Here is an 18,401-nt window from a genome sequence, read left to right on the forward strand (position 1 = left end):
AAGAGACCTCCACGTCATTTCTTCCTGTGAGATTTGTTGCGCCCACAGGGTACCGACTGTAGCTTGAGAGGGGATGAATAGAGCAGCAAAAATGTACATTTAAACTTCATTTATGCATCTCACAGTACTGTAGTCTGTATGAAATGATTATTATGCCATCACAAGTTGTTAAATATATTCCCCTTTGTTGAATAAATGCTTTCAAATGAGTTTTTTTTACATCATTGCCACGCACTGACTGCAGCAGCAAATCTGTCAACACGGATGCTGTTTGCATGTAATCCTGCGCGCATCTTGATGTTACAGCGGTGTTATTTAATAAAAGTTTAATACATTTCATGTTTATTATATCAATCAAATATTTTTTACTTTTAAAATTTTCATTAACACTTTCATTAATGCTCTGTACCGAACACCGTCAAACTTAATGATCTTCCGTACACAGCAGAGGTGTTACTTTTCCCCACTTTTCTAAAAAAACTATTGGTCCAAAAGACATTAATCTAATCTAATGGATCTAATGGATATTCCCCCGGAGAATGAGCACATAAACATGCTTGTCAGGCTCTTAACAACAGAGGACTGCTTACTTTGACTTTTTAGTTTGGCCCATGTCCCATACATTGAGGGGGTGGGATTTATGAGCTGTACTGCAGCCAGCCACCAGGGGGCCATCCAGACTTCTCCACTCCACTTTTGGGGAGCTGTCATGTCGTCCATCTTTACAGACAGTCTACAGACATGGATGTATTAAAGGCTACAGACCGCTGGAATCGACTCAGAAACTATCCAGAGACATTGGAGTAGCCTTTAGCATCGCTGATATGCCCTTGAACACAACTTTTGATCACAAAACAGCAAAGGTAAGGCGTAAATCATGGTTATGGCTGTATAAAGTGAAATTGTATTTCCTCTTCTTTGGCTGCCAGTGAGTTTTGGTTGTAGACTAAAAGAATCTGTGTGTGTGCTCATTTAGTTTCTTGGTGTTGGAATTGTTTTTAGCTGATATTCCTCCTGTTATGTGGCTATGCAGGATGAACATGTTGCCACATGTTTAACATGTGCTTATCCTGGTGTTTGGTGCAATGTGAGCAACTGCTGCCCCTACAGGTAGGAGTTAACCAACAAAATGACATTATGGCTCAGGTTGCTATCATTATAAACTTACCTTATAGAAACATATCTCTTAAAATGTACCAGCTTCCAAATTAAGATTTGTAGCTAGTCCAGTTAGCATCTTTACTGATTGAGCATGTTAACACCTGGGTAAGCTAAAGTTAGCTCGCTACATTACATTATTAGAAGGCAAGTTCAAGTTTGAGAGGGGGCTAGGTCAGGGGTCAGCAACCTTTACTATCAAAAGAGACATTTTAGGCAAAAAAGGTAACAAAGATTATAGTCCAAGTATATAGTATATAAATCTAATGCAGTGAGGGCCCAAGTGCAAATGTACTATGGAATATAGGGGCCACATTGGGGGAAAAAACATGTGAGATTTCCAGAATAAAGTCATAATATTACGAGAATAAAGTCATAACTTGACAAGAAAAAAAAAGTAAAGATATTTTTAGTTTCAGAGACCTTGTTTCCTGTGTTCTGGTGACTTTTAAAGAATGAAAATAACTAAATATTAAGTACACTGTAACAGCATTTTTTGTTAAATATGCCTACTTTTAATTTTACTTTTAATTCTCAGGAAAGAAAACTGAATAATCCAACCCTCTGACATGAATTTCTCTGAAAGTCTCTGGTATAAACTAAGATATTATTCATCAGTTTTTATTCATTCATTCATTTGTTTTGACCATGCTTGAGTATCTATTTCTCTTAGTACTCTCTATTTCTCTCTCCTTCTCTCACTCACTGAAGGTCCTTTCAGACACAATGTGACAACGCCACCACATTATTTCCAATGGCTTGCGCTACGCCACGCCGGTTTTGCTGTGATCCTGTGATGTGTGGCGAGCACAGCTCAAACCGCGCCGCTGTGTCGCGATCAGTTCTCCTCCGCCGGGAAAAAGACATTTGGTGTAGCTCTTTCGCCGTCCGAGTGGAAACAGGAGGGCCTATAGACGCTGTACAGTGCCAGAAACATGTTGAAATGATGGAAAGGAAAAAAAGGTGTGAAAGATTGCCATGAATCAGGAGAAATGCAGGAGAATTGTGACCCCGGGAGGAAACTGAGAGAGGGCAATGAAAAACGGATGTCTCTCGGGAAATTCAGGAGGGTTGACAAGTATGCTGTAATCAGCGGGATATTTTTTTGAGGTAAATGAACTTCTCAGTACAAACACTTACATAGCCCTTATTTAAATCATTAGGTCCTAAAAGTTGTAAAATGCACTAATAGCTGAATCCAGAATGAGCCCGAAACCGAGCGGCTGGGACGCGGTGATAAAGGAAACGCTAGTGCGTTTGCTCTATGGGCCCAATGAATGTGGAAGAAAATACACTGTAGATAATTCTTATGTAATCAGTTAGAACTAGTCATTACCTGAAGGTTTCTCTTTATGACATTCAGCATTAATTTACCAGCAAAAAACTATTTTTAATGTACAGATATAGAGGAGTAATGTCTACCTGAGCAGAGAATGAAGTCGCTCTCCCTATGTGGGTGTGTTATAATCTGAGCTTCTCTGTGCTTTGTTTGCCTTTTAGTGCACGTGAGCGCGCCCCACTGGCTAGCTCACGGCCACCGCTCTGCACTGTGCTCATTTGGCGGTTACAGCCGATTACGCCGGCCCGACTGACGCGTCGTCACAGAAGCGTGGCGCTCACCCTCCATTACCCGCTCAGGTAAGTAAACACTGTTAGCTCTGTCAGCACTGTTGGCTTTGTTTGCACTGTTAGCACCATTAGCTGTGAGCCGCTCGCTCAGCCACTGCCATGTGGAGGCAATAGATATGCTCTGAATTTGCCAACCATTTTCTTATATCACAATGATAATAAATAGATTCACAATAGTGAGAGTAGTGAGTTTCTGTATTTTGTAAATAAGGTGCCAGAGTGAATTAAAAAAAACAGCAAAACAGACTAATAGAGTTTATTTATTATGCCAGTGGAGGATCCCACAGACCCCCGATAGAGGGCCGGGCTAAGCCCTGAATGTACTCAAATCCTAGAAAGAGATGAGTTATGGGCTTTTTAATGTTTATTTATTTTATCTGATAAATATTATTAATGTTTGTTTATTAACAGTAATTTTGCAAAAGCAGGTTGAGTATCCCCGTACTGTTCTTCCGTCTCTTCCTGCCTGGCCCAGTGGTTCAGGAGTCTGGCTGGATCTATTAGCACTTAGCTGTTCAGGATCCGGCCGTAGCCTCTCAGACTGCAGTTGTTCAGCCCGCTGTGGTTTTCCATCCAGAATCTAAACAGACCAGGAAACAATACTCCTCTGGACAGTAATCGAACACTTGTGGTATTAACAGCATCCTACTCATGTATTATCTTTGGGTGGATGAGACCAACGGGAGGTGGCAGTGCTAAGAGTTGGTGTTGTTCTTGGTCTGAATCTCTGTCTGAAATTCCAGAGTCACTCCAGTATTTACAAAGGCGGCACGGCCAGCAGCTCAGCCAGTGCGCCTTCTGTCTGACAAGATTCATAGACGGGGTATGCGGAAAGGCTCAGACTTGGACAGCAGGCCAAGACATGGCCTTTCTCAAAGTCTATTAGGCTTTAGGTGCAGCAGACATTATCTGAGATGCAGGCCTGCAGACCTTAAAGTGATCGCTCTGAGGACTGATGGTTGTTTTATTTTGTTTTGTTTTGTTTCAACTTGGTATTCATACAGCGATCTGAATAAGACATTTTGTTTTAAAAGTTGAAAGAGTTGAAAGAGCATACTTTTATCTCACTGCCAAAGCAGACTTCTCCTGCAGCAAGCGGAGTGATGTTGTATCTGGAATATGGAAAATAGTCTGACACAGTTCATGACTAAGCTTTAAAATATTTAGTCTTTGTTCCTGCAAGGAAACACATCATTTACGAGATACAATGCTGCACATGATTCTGCAGCAGTCCAGTCAATCACTTAAGGCATTTATTCAGCAGAAATTACAAACATCCAGCTTCTCAAATGTGAGGATGTACTGCTTTTCTGTGTTTAATACCATTTTAAAGTGAATAGTTTTGGGCAGGTCTGTTGCCATATTTTAGAAATACTGAGGTCACGAGTTTGAATTATCCCACAGTGCATCAATCTCACAATCTCAGCTCCAGATTCAGGTGATAATCCTCTGTAGGTTCATTACTATGACCGGCCCTTTTTTATAAAAAATATAGATTATAGCCACTTAAAGATTCTTTTACATGGTTCATGTTTTAAAACGAATCAGATGAAAATGTTAAAAAGCTGGAGATGGCTTTTTCATTCAACTCAAGGGGGCGTCATGGAATGTTATCTTAATTGGAACGTTATCTTATTTAGCTAGCTTGCTATAACTGATACATTTTGCCAGTGAGTTTTCATTTCAGCCGTAAAATTGACCGTTGCTGGTTAGAAACTGTGGGCTACCTCCGGGTCTGAAAAGTGAAGCCATTGCAGAAGTGCCTTAAACTTGCATTCTCTCTAATAGCCAGCAGGGGGCGACTCCTCTGGTTGCAAAAAGAAGTCTGATTGTATAGAAGTCTCTGAGAAAATGAGCCTACTCCTCACTTGATTTATTACCTCAGTAAACATTGTAAACATGAGTTTATGGTCTGTAGGGCTGACCCAAATGCTTCAATACGTCGACCACTGCCATGGTAATTAAACTCCAAATCCATCCAATCCATATTCGAATGCTTCAGGGGTTTTTTGTTTTTTGTTTTTGTATACAAGTATGTAATAATAATAATGTATAAATCCCAAAATAGCCTACGGAATAAGGAATAATCCCACAACATTATTCATTATTCATATTCAACTTTAATTATTATTCGTTATTCTCAAACGGATATCGCTGTTTGTTATATGTAGAGGTGTGTGTGCGTGTGTACAGTAGTGCGGCAGCGGCGCTGTCCCAAAGCTTTTAATACCTTAGAATATTTCTCAGCGAAGCTTCGAAGCCCAAAAAATGATATTCAGGACAGCCCTAATGGTCTTAATCGCTAGTTTCAAGTCTTCTTCAGTACAGCATGATGTTCATTTCCTAAGTTATGGTCCCATTTAGAGTCAAATAGACCATTAAGAAGCAGGGTATGCTTTAGGGCGTGGCTACCTTGTGATTGACAGGTCGCTACCACGGCAATGTCCGGTCTGGGAGTTGTCTGTGTTTTCGTCTTACAACTTTAACCCTTTCACAGTGTTTTTTGAGTTCATGACAGTTAATTATAACCTTTTGGTCGCCTAAAAATGTCTTATTCAGCATTCTGTTGTCCTTAGCTCCACCCTCTCGTGTCACTTCTGGTTGCAAAAAAACAAATGGCAACGGCCAAAATGTCAAACTCGAGGCTTCAAAACGGCAGTCCACAAACGAATGGGTGACTACGTCCATGTCTTATATGGTTAGAAATGACAAAACTGCTTATGTCTACCTCTTTCTGAAATCAAGTACCAATTGTATCAAAGATTACTATAAACTTCAAGTTGTAAATCTGTCACTGTTATCATAAAGTGCATACGTGCAGTTCTATATTGGAAGCTCGACAGGCATAGCAATAGTTGGGGGCAGCGTCTCAGTGGTGAAATTGTGTTTGGAATTTATCCCTATTAAACTCAAAAAAGTAATGGACGGATTAATTGATAGTTAAAATAATCTTTGCAGCCATTCAGAGCATTAATTTAACTCAAACAACTATTTGCAATGTAAAGATATAGAGGAGTCATGTCTACCTGAGCAGAGAATGAAGTTGCTCTCCCTCTGTGTGTGTTGTAATCTGAGCTTTTCTGTGCTTTGTTTGTCTTTTAGTGCATCATCTGAGCGCGCCCCACTGGCTAGCTCACGGCAGCCGCTCTGCACTGCACTCATACGGTGATCACAGCTGATAAGGCCGGACCGACCGACTGCGTCGTCACGGAAGCGTGGCACCCACCCTCCGGTTCCCCCTCAGGTAAACACGGTTAGCTCTGTCAGCATTGTTGCCTTTGTTTGCACTGGTAGCGCTGTTTGCACCGTTAGCTGAGAGCCATTGGCTCAGCCATCGCCATGTGGAGGCAATAGATATGCTCGAGATGGCGGCGGCCAAAATGTCAAATTTGAGGCTTCAAAACATCAGTCCACAAACCAATGGAGTGATCAATGACGGATTAATTGATAGTTAAAATAATCTTTGCATCTCTAGTCTACTATTATTAAATCATGATATAATAGGATGCTCAGGGTGCCAAGAAAAAAAATCCTCTATTCATTTTGAATGTTGCTCCTGACAAGTAATAATGCCCTCTAGCACTTGACCTCACCCATCTATCTAACCTTCGGAGGTATAATCGACTCTTTACAACCTCACCTCTCACTCACCATTATGACACAATTACTCTTAACTGCTATAGGCTGCAGCCACAGACGGTGATCAGTGACAAAGTGGTCAGGACAGTTAACAGTTTGCATGTGTCATCCTCCATCTGCCACCATAGCTCTCCATCACTGATGCACACAGAGAAAGAGACAGAAAGCGAGGGTTGTTATGTGATGTGGATGGATTAATGCAGTTGTCAGAGGGTAAGCGGTGTCCTCTGATAGCAGCAGGAGCTTGTGAGAGCAGAGTGGTGAAAATCTCAGACAAGATTTAAACAAACAGAGACACAGACGCTGGCCTGGCTGGCCCGGGAGGCCCTGACAGAATAAGGCCATGAGAGATCACACACTGCCATCTCCACATCAGCCCGAGAAGTATTCCCACAATAATCACTCGGTGAATGCATACAAAATTTCCCAGATGAGTCAGGGGCAATGATATGCCGGCGTCAATTATTTTATTTCTCATTGAAATGTGGGACATTCAGAGGTCAATGCACATCTCTCGGAATTAGATAAATGAGACGTCAGATTGATTTGTGTGAAAAAGGGGAGAAGGATCTTTCCTGTCTCCCTGCTGATTATTCTTCTTACATAATGTAACAACCATGTAGCAGTGGGGGTGAAAGAAGATATCGATACACATGAGTATCGAGATATTATGTTTTGTGATACTGCATCAATTCTCATAAAAAACTGTATCGCTTTTTAATTAACCTCTTAAGAACCTGATGGCCTGCCGGCAGACTCTTGTGGATCCATGGAGCCCAATTGTATTCATGTGTGATGATCCATTTCACATTGTGACTTTTTTTTTGCATTTTCCTAAAATTAGATTTTAAAAAATCCCAATGGGATTGCCTTGCTTACAGTATTGCAATATATCACAATATATTGAATCGTTATAATGAACCCAGGTATCATGATACATATCATATCGCCAGATTCTTGCCAATACACAGCCCTATGTAGTAGTGAGAAAAACTCTTTATTTGTAAAATATCTGTACAATAGTTTAGATGATATAAATCTTGATATAGCATACATTAGGTTAGGTAGTATCCAGACTGGTGTAAGCTGCCTGAAAATAGATTTCTTTCTTTGCAATAAAAAAATAGCCTTGTATAAAATAAATTAACACTGTCATGAAAAGATACCTTTATGTTTCTATTGGTGGTTGTTGAGTAGCAGTTCACAGGTTCTCATTATTTGCCACTACCTCACCAGAAACAGCAAAAAGCATAAATTCTCAGAGAGGTTTGACTGCCACTCCTCCATGCTTCTGTGCTTTCGTGAGTCGCAGGTCGACTCTTGGGGGGAGTTTTCCCTTTGGAAACATCCCCACCTTCAGGCCGTGCTCTGTTTCCACCGGCTGACAGCTTGTCTCAGTGGCATCAGCTCCTGCTGGAAACATCATAAAAAAAGAAGAAGAAGGGGAAAAAAATAATTTAGATTCTGAACTCAGCACCTCAGAGGACTCAGACTCAAACACTCTACCTACAAACGGCACTTCCTCTCAAGGTTTTTCTTCTACCGTCATTCATTGATGGAGACACAGCAACAGAGTGATGATCTCTGTTATTCTGAAAGTGAAGGTGTGTGTCCTTGTGAGTCATGATGCCTCGCTTCTGGAGGAGGACTGTAAACCAGATTGCATCAAAGTTTTGCTGCATGTGTGTTCATGTATTTCTGTCTTTGTAAAGACTAATGTTTTTGGCCTTGAGAGTGAGGACATTATGGAAAGTGAGGACATTTATGCCAGTCCTCGTCTTTGCAATTGAAATATCAGACTATTTTTATTCATGGATTAGCCCTGGAGTAAAAATGAGCTAAGGTCTACTATTGACTGCCTCATTCTGTAAGCCAGAGGGAATTGACTGTGTAACAACAAAAACACAAAGCAAAGTATATTAACTAGGGCTGTCAAAGTTAACATGATAAAACAGAGTATACAGAGTATACAAGTTAAAACAATTAAAAAATGAGTTGAAATGACTAGAATGAAAGCATAAGATCATGAAGACTCTCCGGGCATTGTGTATAACAAGATGCCTTTGGGTAGTCATCAAGTACAGACCTGCAAACAGACTACACATGCCAGGTTCATTCAAACCAGTACTCCTACGCAGGAATACTACTTGGCCTCCAGATTGTTGTGTACCAATCAATATGTGGTAATTTGATTAAACACACATTTATTTAGGTACATGTGCCCCATGAATGCACAATATGAACTGAAATACTAAAGTTTTTAAATTTAGATTTTGACACAGGACCCATTATTATTTCAGTTTTTTTAGGCCCCTGGGAGATCTTTGAGTCGGCGGACAGGGAATGTTGCCCAGTTTGTAATCCGGCCTTGGTTCTAATATAAATATCCACATTTGCAATCATCTATTTAGCCTCGTCTTCTCTGTTGTCTTCAGTGTTATACAGTATAGACCTTTTGAAACTTGACAACATAAACACTCTCAATGGGCCCCTTTGTATTTCCTGTTGCAATGTTTGTTAATGCGGTAGCTGACAGAAAGTAAACTTGGACCAAAACTGTTGCCGTGGCAACAGAATGGCAATGAAAAGGTCTTTATATATTATCTATATTTCATCCGAAATCGCATACTATGTACTACATACCCAATAGTTGTACTATCGTTCAACATACTTTTGTGTGAATAAAGACTAGTATGTATCTTTTCGAACGCACCGAGCAGTAACTTACGTCGTCACTTCCATAGAGCCTCCTTGCTTGTTGGAGACGTGTAACCATGGTAACCTGTGCCCACCTCACATTACCGAAATGACGGTTTGTGAGAATCAAAGTCTGAAATATTTAGAGAATATATTACGCCTAGCAAAGTGAAATCTTATACTTACAGTTAAATTGAAGTGTTATTGACATTACCGTCTTTTATGAATGTTGTTGTCACTACCGCATTGCATTGTGGGATATACTGTATAAGCCGTCTCAGTGTCCAGCGTTGCATACTATAATATTTCACGGGAAATAGTATGCAATTCACATACTATTGGTTCAATACTAAAGTTTCGGACATACTAAAATATCTCACACACTGTTTTAGCGTACTGAATAGCATGTTAGTGTGGAATTAAGGACGCAACCTCAGTCTTGTTTTAAGCTAATTAGTTTTACCATGTGTCCTTTGTGTGTATCCATGGACAGACACCACATGAGCTAATGATGATCCTACAATCAATAAAAAGATAAATTAGGAGCTGTTTGAGGATTAAGACTATAGGTAAGGGAATTTATCATGTCTAAGGCTGTAACTAATGATTATGAATCTGTTGATTATTTTCCTGATTAATCAATTAGTTGTTTGGTCCAAAGCCCAAGATGACGTCCTCAAATGTCTTGGTTTAAAAAATTACTCAAACTGATTATGAAAATAGTTGGTTATTAATTTAATAGTTGACAACAAATCTATCTATTCTTGCAGATCTAATTATGTCACAAGTATAAAAGTACAACTGTGTATGAAATATACTTTTGTAAAAGACAAACTTATAATAAGAAATAATGTGGTGTGTGTGTGTGTGTGTGTGTGTGTGTGTGTGTGTGTGTGTGTGTGCGAGCGGCTTGGTTGCGTAGCACAAAATCTGTTGTGCTAGCTATTTTAACAGCGAACCTGCTCTGGGTGATTAATTCAGATGATTCAGGCCTTTAAAATGTCAACTGCATCGGTGCTTTGAAAGACTTTGAAAGTGAAAAGAAAGGGCAAAGAGTGTCGAACAGAAAAGCTACATTACACTTACAACTAATTAAACTCCTGTCTCGCTGTATAAATGAAAGCTCAAAGCACACAGACTTTTCTCTGGCTGCCAGCCTCGACCTGAAGCTCGGAGCGCGTCTCTCCCTGCAGCATAATGTGAGGAGCTGCTTTACTGTGCAGCGATGCTTATGTTTATATGCACGTCACAAATATACCAAGTTTGCCTCACTCCGTTCTGGCATGTGGCCAGAGGGTTTTATGATTAAAACCAGATTGTGCTTGCCCAACTCCAAGAGGCCAGAAAAATAGATTGCAGTTACGCATACTCTGCACAAGAGGGAAGTACAGAAACATGCACGTCTGTCTCCGCAGCATCTGTAAAGGTGGACTTTTTGAAGGAGCTGTGTGTTTAATTCTCCCCATCTGCTGGAGGGACTTTTTCACAGATGTCATCTTGTTATTAAGTCTGCTCCTGGTTCACAGTCAGTAATGATACATCTGACTGTGGCATGAGAAGAAAGCTTTAGTTCCTCCTCCTCATCAGCCCCTGACAGTAAATTAAGCCAATTCTGAGTCAGAGCTACGATCATCCTGTAAAAATAATGACGCCTCTTTTGTGTCACATGATTGGAGTCAAGCGGCTGTGGGGTCTTCCTTCGCCAAAAACTACTGAGTTCCTGCCAACTCTTAGTGATGACTAAGTTACACTGCAAAAAAAAAGTCTGTCTTAATATTTTATCCTCCTTTTGCCTTCAGACTCCAGTGATTAAAGTGATTAAAGTGATTAAAGTGAGAAAAATTAACAAAATTCCAAAAAATGTTAAGCTGCTTAAATAAAGCTCCCCTTAACTTTGAGAGTTATGTTTTAAAAAGTGTGAATAATCTTGTTTTGCAAGATCAGATATTCTTCAAATCTACTTAAAAAAAAGTTGAATTTTACTCCAGCAAGTGACATTTTCTCACCCCGCTGGCTGCTTTGGACCACACGTGTCACCAAACTGAAGACTAAATACTCATTTCTCTTTTCACTAGACAGACACATTTTGCAGTGTAGTGAAGGCTGGGAAATCATGTGACATCAACAACAGCAGACACATTACGCCCCCTCCGCCGCCGCCCACACAGACGCACACACACACACACACACATAGACATCAAACACACACATAAACCCTTTTTCGTAACAGGGAGGAACACTGCAATTCATTTACTGACTGAAAACTACGCTGCCAGTAAACACGGCGAACGTCATCAGCTGAGAGCGCTGATGGAAACATCAACACTGTAAGAAATCTGAACTTACCATGAGTTGTTCCCCTGCCTGGTCCCACTCTGACCTCCACTCGCTGCAGCAGGGTCTCATGTTTCAGGCCCCCATGGCACTGGGGCAGACCACCCCCCCCCCTCCTTCACACCATGCTGGTGCTCTGGCAGCCTCTCCCGGGGTAGGCAGGGGTCCTCACAGGCTTGGGAGGCGGGTACGGGCCCTTCCCACAGCGCCCGTTTTGAGGGTACATAGGAGGCTTCTGAGTCCTCGAATTGGAGGTGCTGTTGCCAATAATGACCTTAGGGTCGAGGCTCTGTGGGTGGGGCTCAAGATGAGTTTGGCCAACGTGGTTGGAGTCTCTGGGGGGATACAGGTGAGGCGGGTGGCCATTTACACCCAACCTTTCGTGGTTGACGTCCTTAGTGTGGCTGGGCGGGGTGAAGCGGCTGGTTTTGACGACCGACGCCATGTGAACAGGCGAGGGAGAGTTAGTTCTTAAGATGATGCGGTCTTCGTCGATGTGTTGCAACGCCTGGACTGTAGCGGGCTTGCGATTGGGCAGCGGCGCTACCCTGAGGTCACCTGAATGAGTTGAGCCGTGAAAGTTAATGGACGACCCGTGAGTGATGCAGGGCGCCTCCTCGCTGATGTCGATCCTGGCTGTGAGACGATCAATCTGCTGGACCACCTGAATGACAATAGAGAGAGTCGGTACTTGGAAACAAACTAAGTACATTTACTCAAGTACTGTAGAAAATGCTGTTTTCAGCCTGTCAAATATGGAGATTTCCTGCTTTTCTCTGTTTTATATCATGAATATCTTTGTGTTTTTGACTGAAAAACCAAGACATTTAAAGACATCTGCTTGAACTTTGAGAAACTGGGATGGACATTTTTCACTATTTTCTGACATTTTATAGACCAAACGATTAATCTAGAAAATAATCGGCAGAATAATCGATTATGAAAATAATCGTTAGTTGCAGCCCTACTTGTATTTACTCGCATATTTAATTACACTTTATACTTCTACTCCACTGCAGTTCAGAGTGAAATATTGTACTTTTTACTCCACTACATGTGTTTGACAGCTACAGTCATCTTTACGTTACTTGTCAGATTAATAGAAAGGGTTAAAACTTTCCAATATTTCACAAAAAGCAAAAAATAGAGAATATTCCAAAAGAATAATATAGATCTGTGTAGACGAATACATTTTTTTCCTCTTTCCTCTCCCATTAATTATCTCACAACCCCTCAGATTTATCTTGTGACCTTTGGAGGGGCCCCGACCCCCTGGTTGGAAACCACTGGACTAAACTATCTAGCTGTATGTAAAGTAGTTAACACCTTTTTACAGCAGAAAAAATCTGCTTATTCATGGCTACATCAGTATTAACAATGTAATGATGTCATATGTGATGATATATCAGCAACAGGGGCCATTTTTCATGAATGAGTACTTTAATTTTTGACACTTTTAGTACATTTAGCTGACAATACATACGTAGTACACAAGTTTGTCTGACTGTTCAATAATCAACAACTCAGCCAATCACTCAAATCAAAGCTGGTTTATTTTTATGTCCTTACTGGCTTAATTCACAATCATGGATGTTTATTTATTTGTAACGTTGCTTCAGGACAACGTCAGGCCTTGCGCAGATGCATTCAGCTGTGAATCAATGCTATTTTACAGCTGCATGCAAAATGGATACTGTAAGAGCAAGGCATAATTTAGTAACAGTCTGAAGCCAGGCTTTTTAATGTGCTGGCCGGAGCGCTGCCAATATTCTGCAGCGTTCTGCAAAAGGTCAGTGCAAATCGTTCTCAATCACCGCTTCGGTAAGAGATGATAAGTGAGTCACAAACAATGCAGTCAGCATGCACACACACACATGCCGATATGTTCTCATGACCATGGACACACAGATACGCGACGTGTGTCAAACTGATTTGTCTGCATCTGAGCTTTCTGGTTAATCGTTTTAAATGTCACAACATCCAGGGGAGCATTGATAAAAAAGGCTGGGACATCTGCACCTGACGCAGACCTTCATCTTTAGACGCCTGCATGTAAAGAGTAAACATCTATAATGATAGACCCTCCTACCTCTTTCATCTCCACGTGAACTTGCTTCAAACCCCCCAACACATCCTCCAGATCTGTCACCACTTGTCTGATTTGATCCCTCACCGAATCCTGCCTCATCTTCTGCCTCGCCACCTCCGAACCCTGGCGCTGGTGGTCGCTGGTGGTTGTCGATTTTGAGGGCTCTGGACTGGCGATGCCTGAGGGTGGGACGCAGGGTCCCCTCTGTCTGCTTTGGTTCAAGTGTTTTTGTGGGACTTCAGTGGGGAAGAAGCCTTTGTGAGGGCCACCGCGTCCATTACAGCCCTCCTCTGATCCACCCTTCAGCCTGCTCCGGTCCTGATGGCTATCTCTTTCCTCCCCTCCCTCAAAGAACACAGGCCTCGGTCCACAGTGGCCATTCGGCATGTGTAAAGGACCCAGATGGAGATTGTGTGGCTCCGAATGATAGTTCCCAGAGTTGCATCCACAACCTTCTTCCTCCTCCTCCACAGAGACATACCTGACAGTCCTCCTGTGCCTGTACCCTTGACCTTTGACCTGAAGATGGGGGAGAGGATGTGGTATCCCGGCGTTAAAGGGGTGTGCCCTGGCGTCGCCGTGCACCACACAGCCACACTGTTCTCTGACAGACGGGTAGTGTCTCACCCCTGGCTCCGGCGGGTGGCTCCACTGGGCAGGGTTCAACTCCCAGGGGCAAACTTGGCTCAAGTCGTCTGACTGGCTGTAAGGGCTCGGCCCCGCGAATACAGGCCTCCTCTGTGGGCTGCGATGACCGCTTCTCTCAGCTCTGTCCACTGCGAAAGCTCTCCCTCCTACGTCTTTAACCCGAGGAGCCTGGGTGTCTCTCCTGCCGTCCAGAGATGGGTGGTCTGTCTGTCTGGCTGATGCTGGTCGGTATCCTGGCCCACCGTGATGGCCGTACTGCTCATAGTGGACGCAGTGCTGGCAGGAGCAGGGGGCGGCGGCGGAGGTGGTGGTGGTGGTGGTGGCGTTGATGTGCTGGAGAAATCGGTGGTGTCCCGTTGATTGTGCGCCTTCTGTGTACATGTCCAAAGTAGTCCAGAGGCTTGTGTGGAAAACGCCTTAGAAAACAATTGGTTTCCTCCCTCTCTCTAGCCCAGTCATTCACTCGCTCTGTTTTCCTCATCTGAGTCTTCCCACAAGAAAACTTTTTCTTCAGCTCTTTTTTTTCTCCCTTCCTCTCTACCCGAGACTTCTCCCTCCCCTTCCTTCCTGTCTGTTGTTTCCCTTCTTCTTCTTCTTCTCTCCTGTAGTTGTTAATCTCTGCACCCGTTCTTTTCTTTTGCCTGGACCCTCTTTCTCCTACTTCTGCTAACTTTTTCTCTACTCCTTCTTCACCCTGTAGCCCTCTCTCCTACACGGGGCCCCTCTCCACCTCCCTCCCTCTCCGTCTCTCTTTCTACCTCTCCCGCCTCGTTGTTCTGTCTCATTTGCTGCTGCAGGCTTCCAGTCTCTCTCTCTCTCTCTCTCTCTCTCTCTCTCTCTGTGACTGTGTATTTCCCGTTTCCTCCCCTCCCCTCTCCCGCTCTCCTCTCTTTCTCCACCTCTTACTCCGTCTCCTGCCTCTGGTATATTCTCTCACATAGTCGGCTGTACCTGAATTTTTGAATTCCTTCTTTTCCCCTCCACCTCTAAAATCCAGCCGCCTTGTGACTGAGGCTCCTCCGGTAACGGTTTCCAAATGTGGTTCTGTCTCTCAGAGAGTGCGTGAAAGAGTCCCAGCTCCGGTGCTGAGCTCATTAGCCCAACTAAAGCCTTTGCACTCTGCAATTAAACGCTGCCTGGGATTCCTCGGCCGGAGACTGAGGGAGGAGGTGAGGGGAGGGGAGGGGAGGAGAGAAGCACTGGGGGAGGTGGGGTTTCTAACATACACAGACGACGGAGTAGATAGCACTCTGAGTCAAGGAGACAGAGCCACTGCCTTTGTACATGGGAACATTTTTTTTCACTATTCTCCTTTTTTCTACCTCTCTCCCCACCAATCCTTTCCCCTCTTTGTCCTTTGCCACTGCTGTCATTCCCACTCTATCATTGTCTCGGTTAAAGTGGTTTCACCTCAACAGTTGAGCAAAACTTCACTCTGCCGAGGCAAGCACAGACATTATAGCTGCGCTATATAGGAAAGCACGCACCCTTCTTCCTCTCAAGTCCATACAATAGTGTTTACATGCCACTTAAACAACTCTCTGACAGAAAAGTCAAACCATATGTTCAAGCCATGTTGAAGTCATCATGCTTTTCATTATAAATCAATCTCCGCTCACTATAGATAACTATAATCCCAGGATGAATGGAACAAAAAAGTCCTCCATACAAAAGTAGCAAAGCAAGACGAGCAATCAAGATCTCTCTCTCTCTGTCTTTCTCTCTCAAAAATAGCATAGCAAGGCACCCGTGTTGTGGCTCTTAATCCACAGCGACTGAGGACAGCGAGGCGTTTATTTTCAAAGAGAATAACTGGAGCTTTGAAAACAATGGGTTGTAAAAAGAACAAAAAAACTACCGAGAATAACAGCAGAGGAAGATGAAGGGGATACATCCATCCCAGCGAGAGGATGAGCAGTCCGGTCCTAGCTGCTGGGAAAGATTGTTGTCGTAGATGAAACACATCTGGAGTGGCTTTAACTTAACACACACATATATACAGTATATATATGTTGCTATTTGACGCCCTGGGAGTGAGACCATATGTCTCACTCCCAGGGCGTCAATTAGCAAGCCTTGGACAGTGGGCCTCGGCATGTTGCTACCGACACGCAAGCATTAATGAGTATGGTGTCTCTGTATGAGATGCACCAGGCTTTCAACTAACTCCAATGTGAACCCACCTGCAGCATTATTAGATGCTCGGAGCAACTGACGTAGCATTAAGAGCGAGAAAGTCTGCTAAGGGAGGGAGGGAGGGGTGGTGAATGGGTGAAACAAACACAGGACTTACTCAGGGGACCGGCGTTCGTGAAACCAAAAGTTGAGTGATTTTTTACTGACGATGTTATGTGACGCTACGCAGCAGTACGTTACGTCCACAGCTTTAGTTATGTTACAAGCATACTTATTATGAGCCGAACCATGATGCATGTCTAATCCTAACAAAGTACTTTTGTTGCCTAAATCTAACCGCCACCGTTTCACAACATTAACCATGCATTACAACTTTAACCCCCACCATATTACAACGTTAAGCATCTGCAAACCTGCATCAAGATACTACGCAAAAGGCTGCTGACGCTGGGGGCTTCTGCTCAAACGGCAAAATAAATATGTAGGGATGACATCACATTGATATATAGCATACACTATATGTATATATACTAGGGATGTGCATTTCAAGCAAAAATACTATTCGCTGAGCTCGGTAGCGGTCGCCACAGCTTTTCATCGGCATTGCATGGCAGCTCGCCGCGGGCTGCACTCTGCCGCAGCTCTGGTGTGAATTTGGTGTTACACATCCAGCAGACACAGAGCAACATTATCATTCATTTGCGGTCATGTTTCTGTCCACCTGGTAGATGTAAGTCCAATATTCACTCTCCGTTAGCTCAGTTTTTGGTCTCCACCAGCTCCTGAGGGAATATCTGGCTCTTTAGCTGCTAAATGCTCCACTATGTTCACCAGCTACTTGTGTACAGTTGGTGTTTTGATGCTATGAGAGCAGTGAAAATGAATCAAAACTAATATAATATATCAATATTTATTATAGCCACTTTAAATATCCAGACAGGAATTTTTGTTTTTTGGTTTACGAGTGAATTAAATGCCTGAAAAATCAAAGTACGTCACATTGCTGCAAAATTCATCCAAAAATCCAACATTGTCATTAATGAGTCCTTACAACATTACCCACAGAAATCTAATACACTAAGAGAGAAATTAAAGGGACAGATGCACAGCACAGGTAGCCTATAAACCGCATGACAAAATCTTTGATAGTTGACAAATTTCTATTTTCTCGGTATCAGAATACAATAGACTTAGTGGCGCCTGGGTTAGCTCAGTTGGTAGAGCGGGCGTCCATGTATTAAGGCTTGGTCCTGACCGCGGCGGCCCGGGTTCGAATCCGACCTGTGGCCCTTTCCGCATCCACTCTCTCTCTCCCCCCTTTCACGACTCTATCCACTGTCCTGTCATAAAAATGGAAAATGCCCCCAAAAAAATAACTTTAAAAAAAAAAGAATACAATAGACAGTATTGTCATATGTCTCACTTCTAGTGTACAATAATCTTCTGTTATAAGCACAGTCACATTTTGTAGTCTCTCAATATGCACAGAATCTGGCTCATTGTAAAATGATGAGAAGTTGAGCCACCCGCAGCGAACAGTCGGTCAGCCGAGACAGAAGAGCAATCTGGCTCTACTTTATTTATTTATTTATTTTGAGTACCCTGTGTCCTTTTAACCTTTTTGGAGTTGCATCATCGTTCCACTTTTGAAACTCTTTTCTGCTCTTTTTTTTTTTACTTTCCTTAACTCGAGCAAATTTTTACCTGAGTAGGACATTTTGGTATATTTTCCACCCCTGAATATAAGCTCTTCACTCCGACTCCATCTGTCTCATACATATGCATATACACAATCCAGACAAAAAGACAAAAAGACGATAAAGTCGATAAGAGGAGACAGTAACACCTCAACCTGTCATCTTAATCTCAGTATTTCTCAGTAGGGGTTCCTCAGGCTGATCCTTGTCTACGAGTTACAAAAGGAATATCAAAAGTTGTAGTTGTCATAGTGTCTGCACTCTTACCTATAGGTGGGTGTAGTATGTGTGCGTGCGTGTGTTGCCTCAGAAAGTTCCCAGCTTGTTCAGCTCTTACATCACGCTCTTTTGTGTTGGCCTGCCCACCACCCGCT

General features: G+C 42.7%; 1 protein-coding gene and 1 long non-coding RNA gene across 3 annotated transcripts; one reads left to right on the forward strand and one right to left on the reverse strand.

Annotated features, from left to right (window-relative positions):
- Nucleotides 1-736: 736 nt before the first annotated feature.
- On the forward strand, nt 737-6,143 carry LOC119499272. Its single transcript, XR_005209362.1, has 3 exons — nt 737-863; nt 2,659-2,796; nt 5,890-6,143. It is a non-coding gene; the product is annotated as an uncharacterized LOC119499272 (long non-coding RNA).
- A 718-nt stretch (nt 6,144-6,861) lies between these two features.
- Nucleotides 6,862-15,340, reverse strand: LOC119499271. 2 transcript variants are annotated; one of them, XM_037788545.1, is made up of 3 exons: nt 13,547-15,340; nt 11,470-12,121; nt 6,862-7,836 (listed from the first exon to the last, which is right to left on the reverse strand). In XM_037788545.1, exons 1-2 carry the CDS (start codon nt 14,573-14,575, stop codon nt 11,576-11,578), a joined length of 1,575 nt encoding a protein of 524 aa, XP_037644473.1. In that variant the 5' UTR covers nt 14,576-15,340; the 3' UTR covers nt 6,862-7,836; nt 11,470-11,575. The 2 variants fall into 2 exon arrangements, with proteins under 2 accessions (XP_037644473.1, XP_037644472.1); XM_037788544.1 differs by having other exon boundaries at nt 6,862-7,839.
- Between the last annotated feature and the right edge of the window lie 3,061 nt (nt 15,341-18,401).

The sequence above is a fragment of the Sebastes umbrosus genome, chromosome 12 (genome assembly GCF_015220745.1).
Source record: "Sebastes umbrosus isolate fSebUmb1 chromosome 12, fSebUmb1.pri, whole genome shotgun sequence".
Classification (NCBI taxonomy): domain Eukaryota; kingdom Metazoa; phylum Chordata; class Actinopteri; order Perciformes; family Sebastidae; genus Sebastes; species Sebastes umbrosus.

What these genes read in the sequence shown, in the direction of transcription:
- LOC119499271 (XM_037788545.1), bottom strand. Translation starts at nt 14,575, where the DNA reads ATGTACACAGAAGGCGCACAATCAACGGGACACCACCGATTTCTCCAG. An exon ending in TTCACGTGGAGATGAAAGAG is followed by an intron (nt 12,122 to 13,546) that starts GTAGGAGGGTCT and finishes ATTGTCATTCAG; the next exon opens with GTGGTCCAGCAGATTGATCG.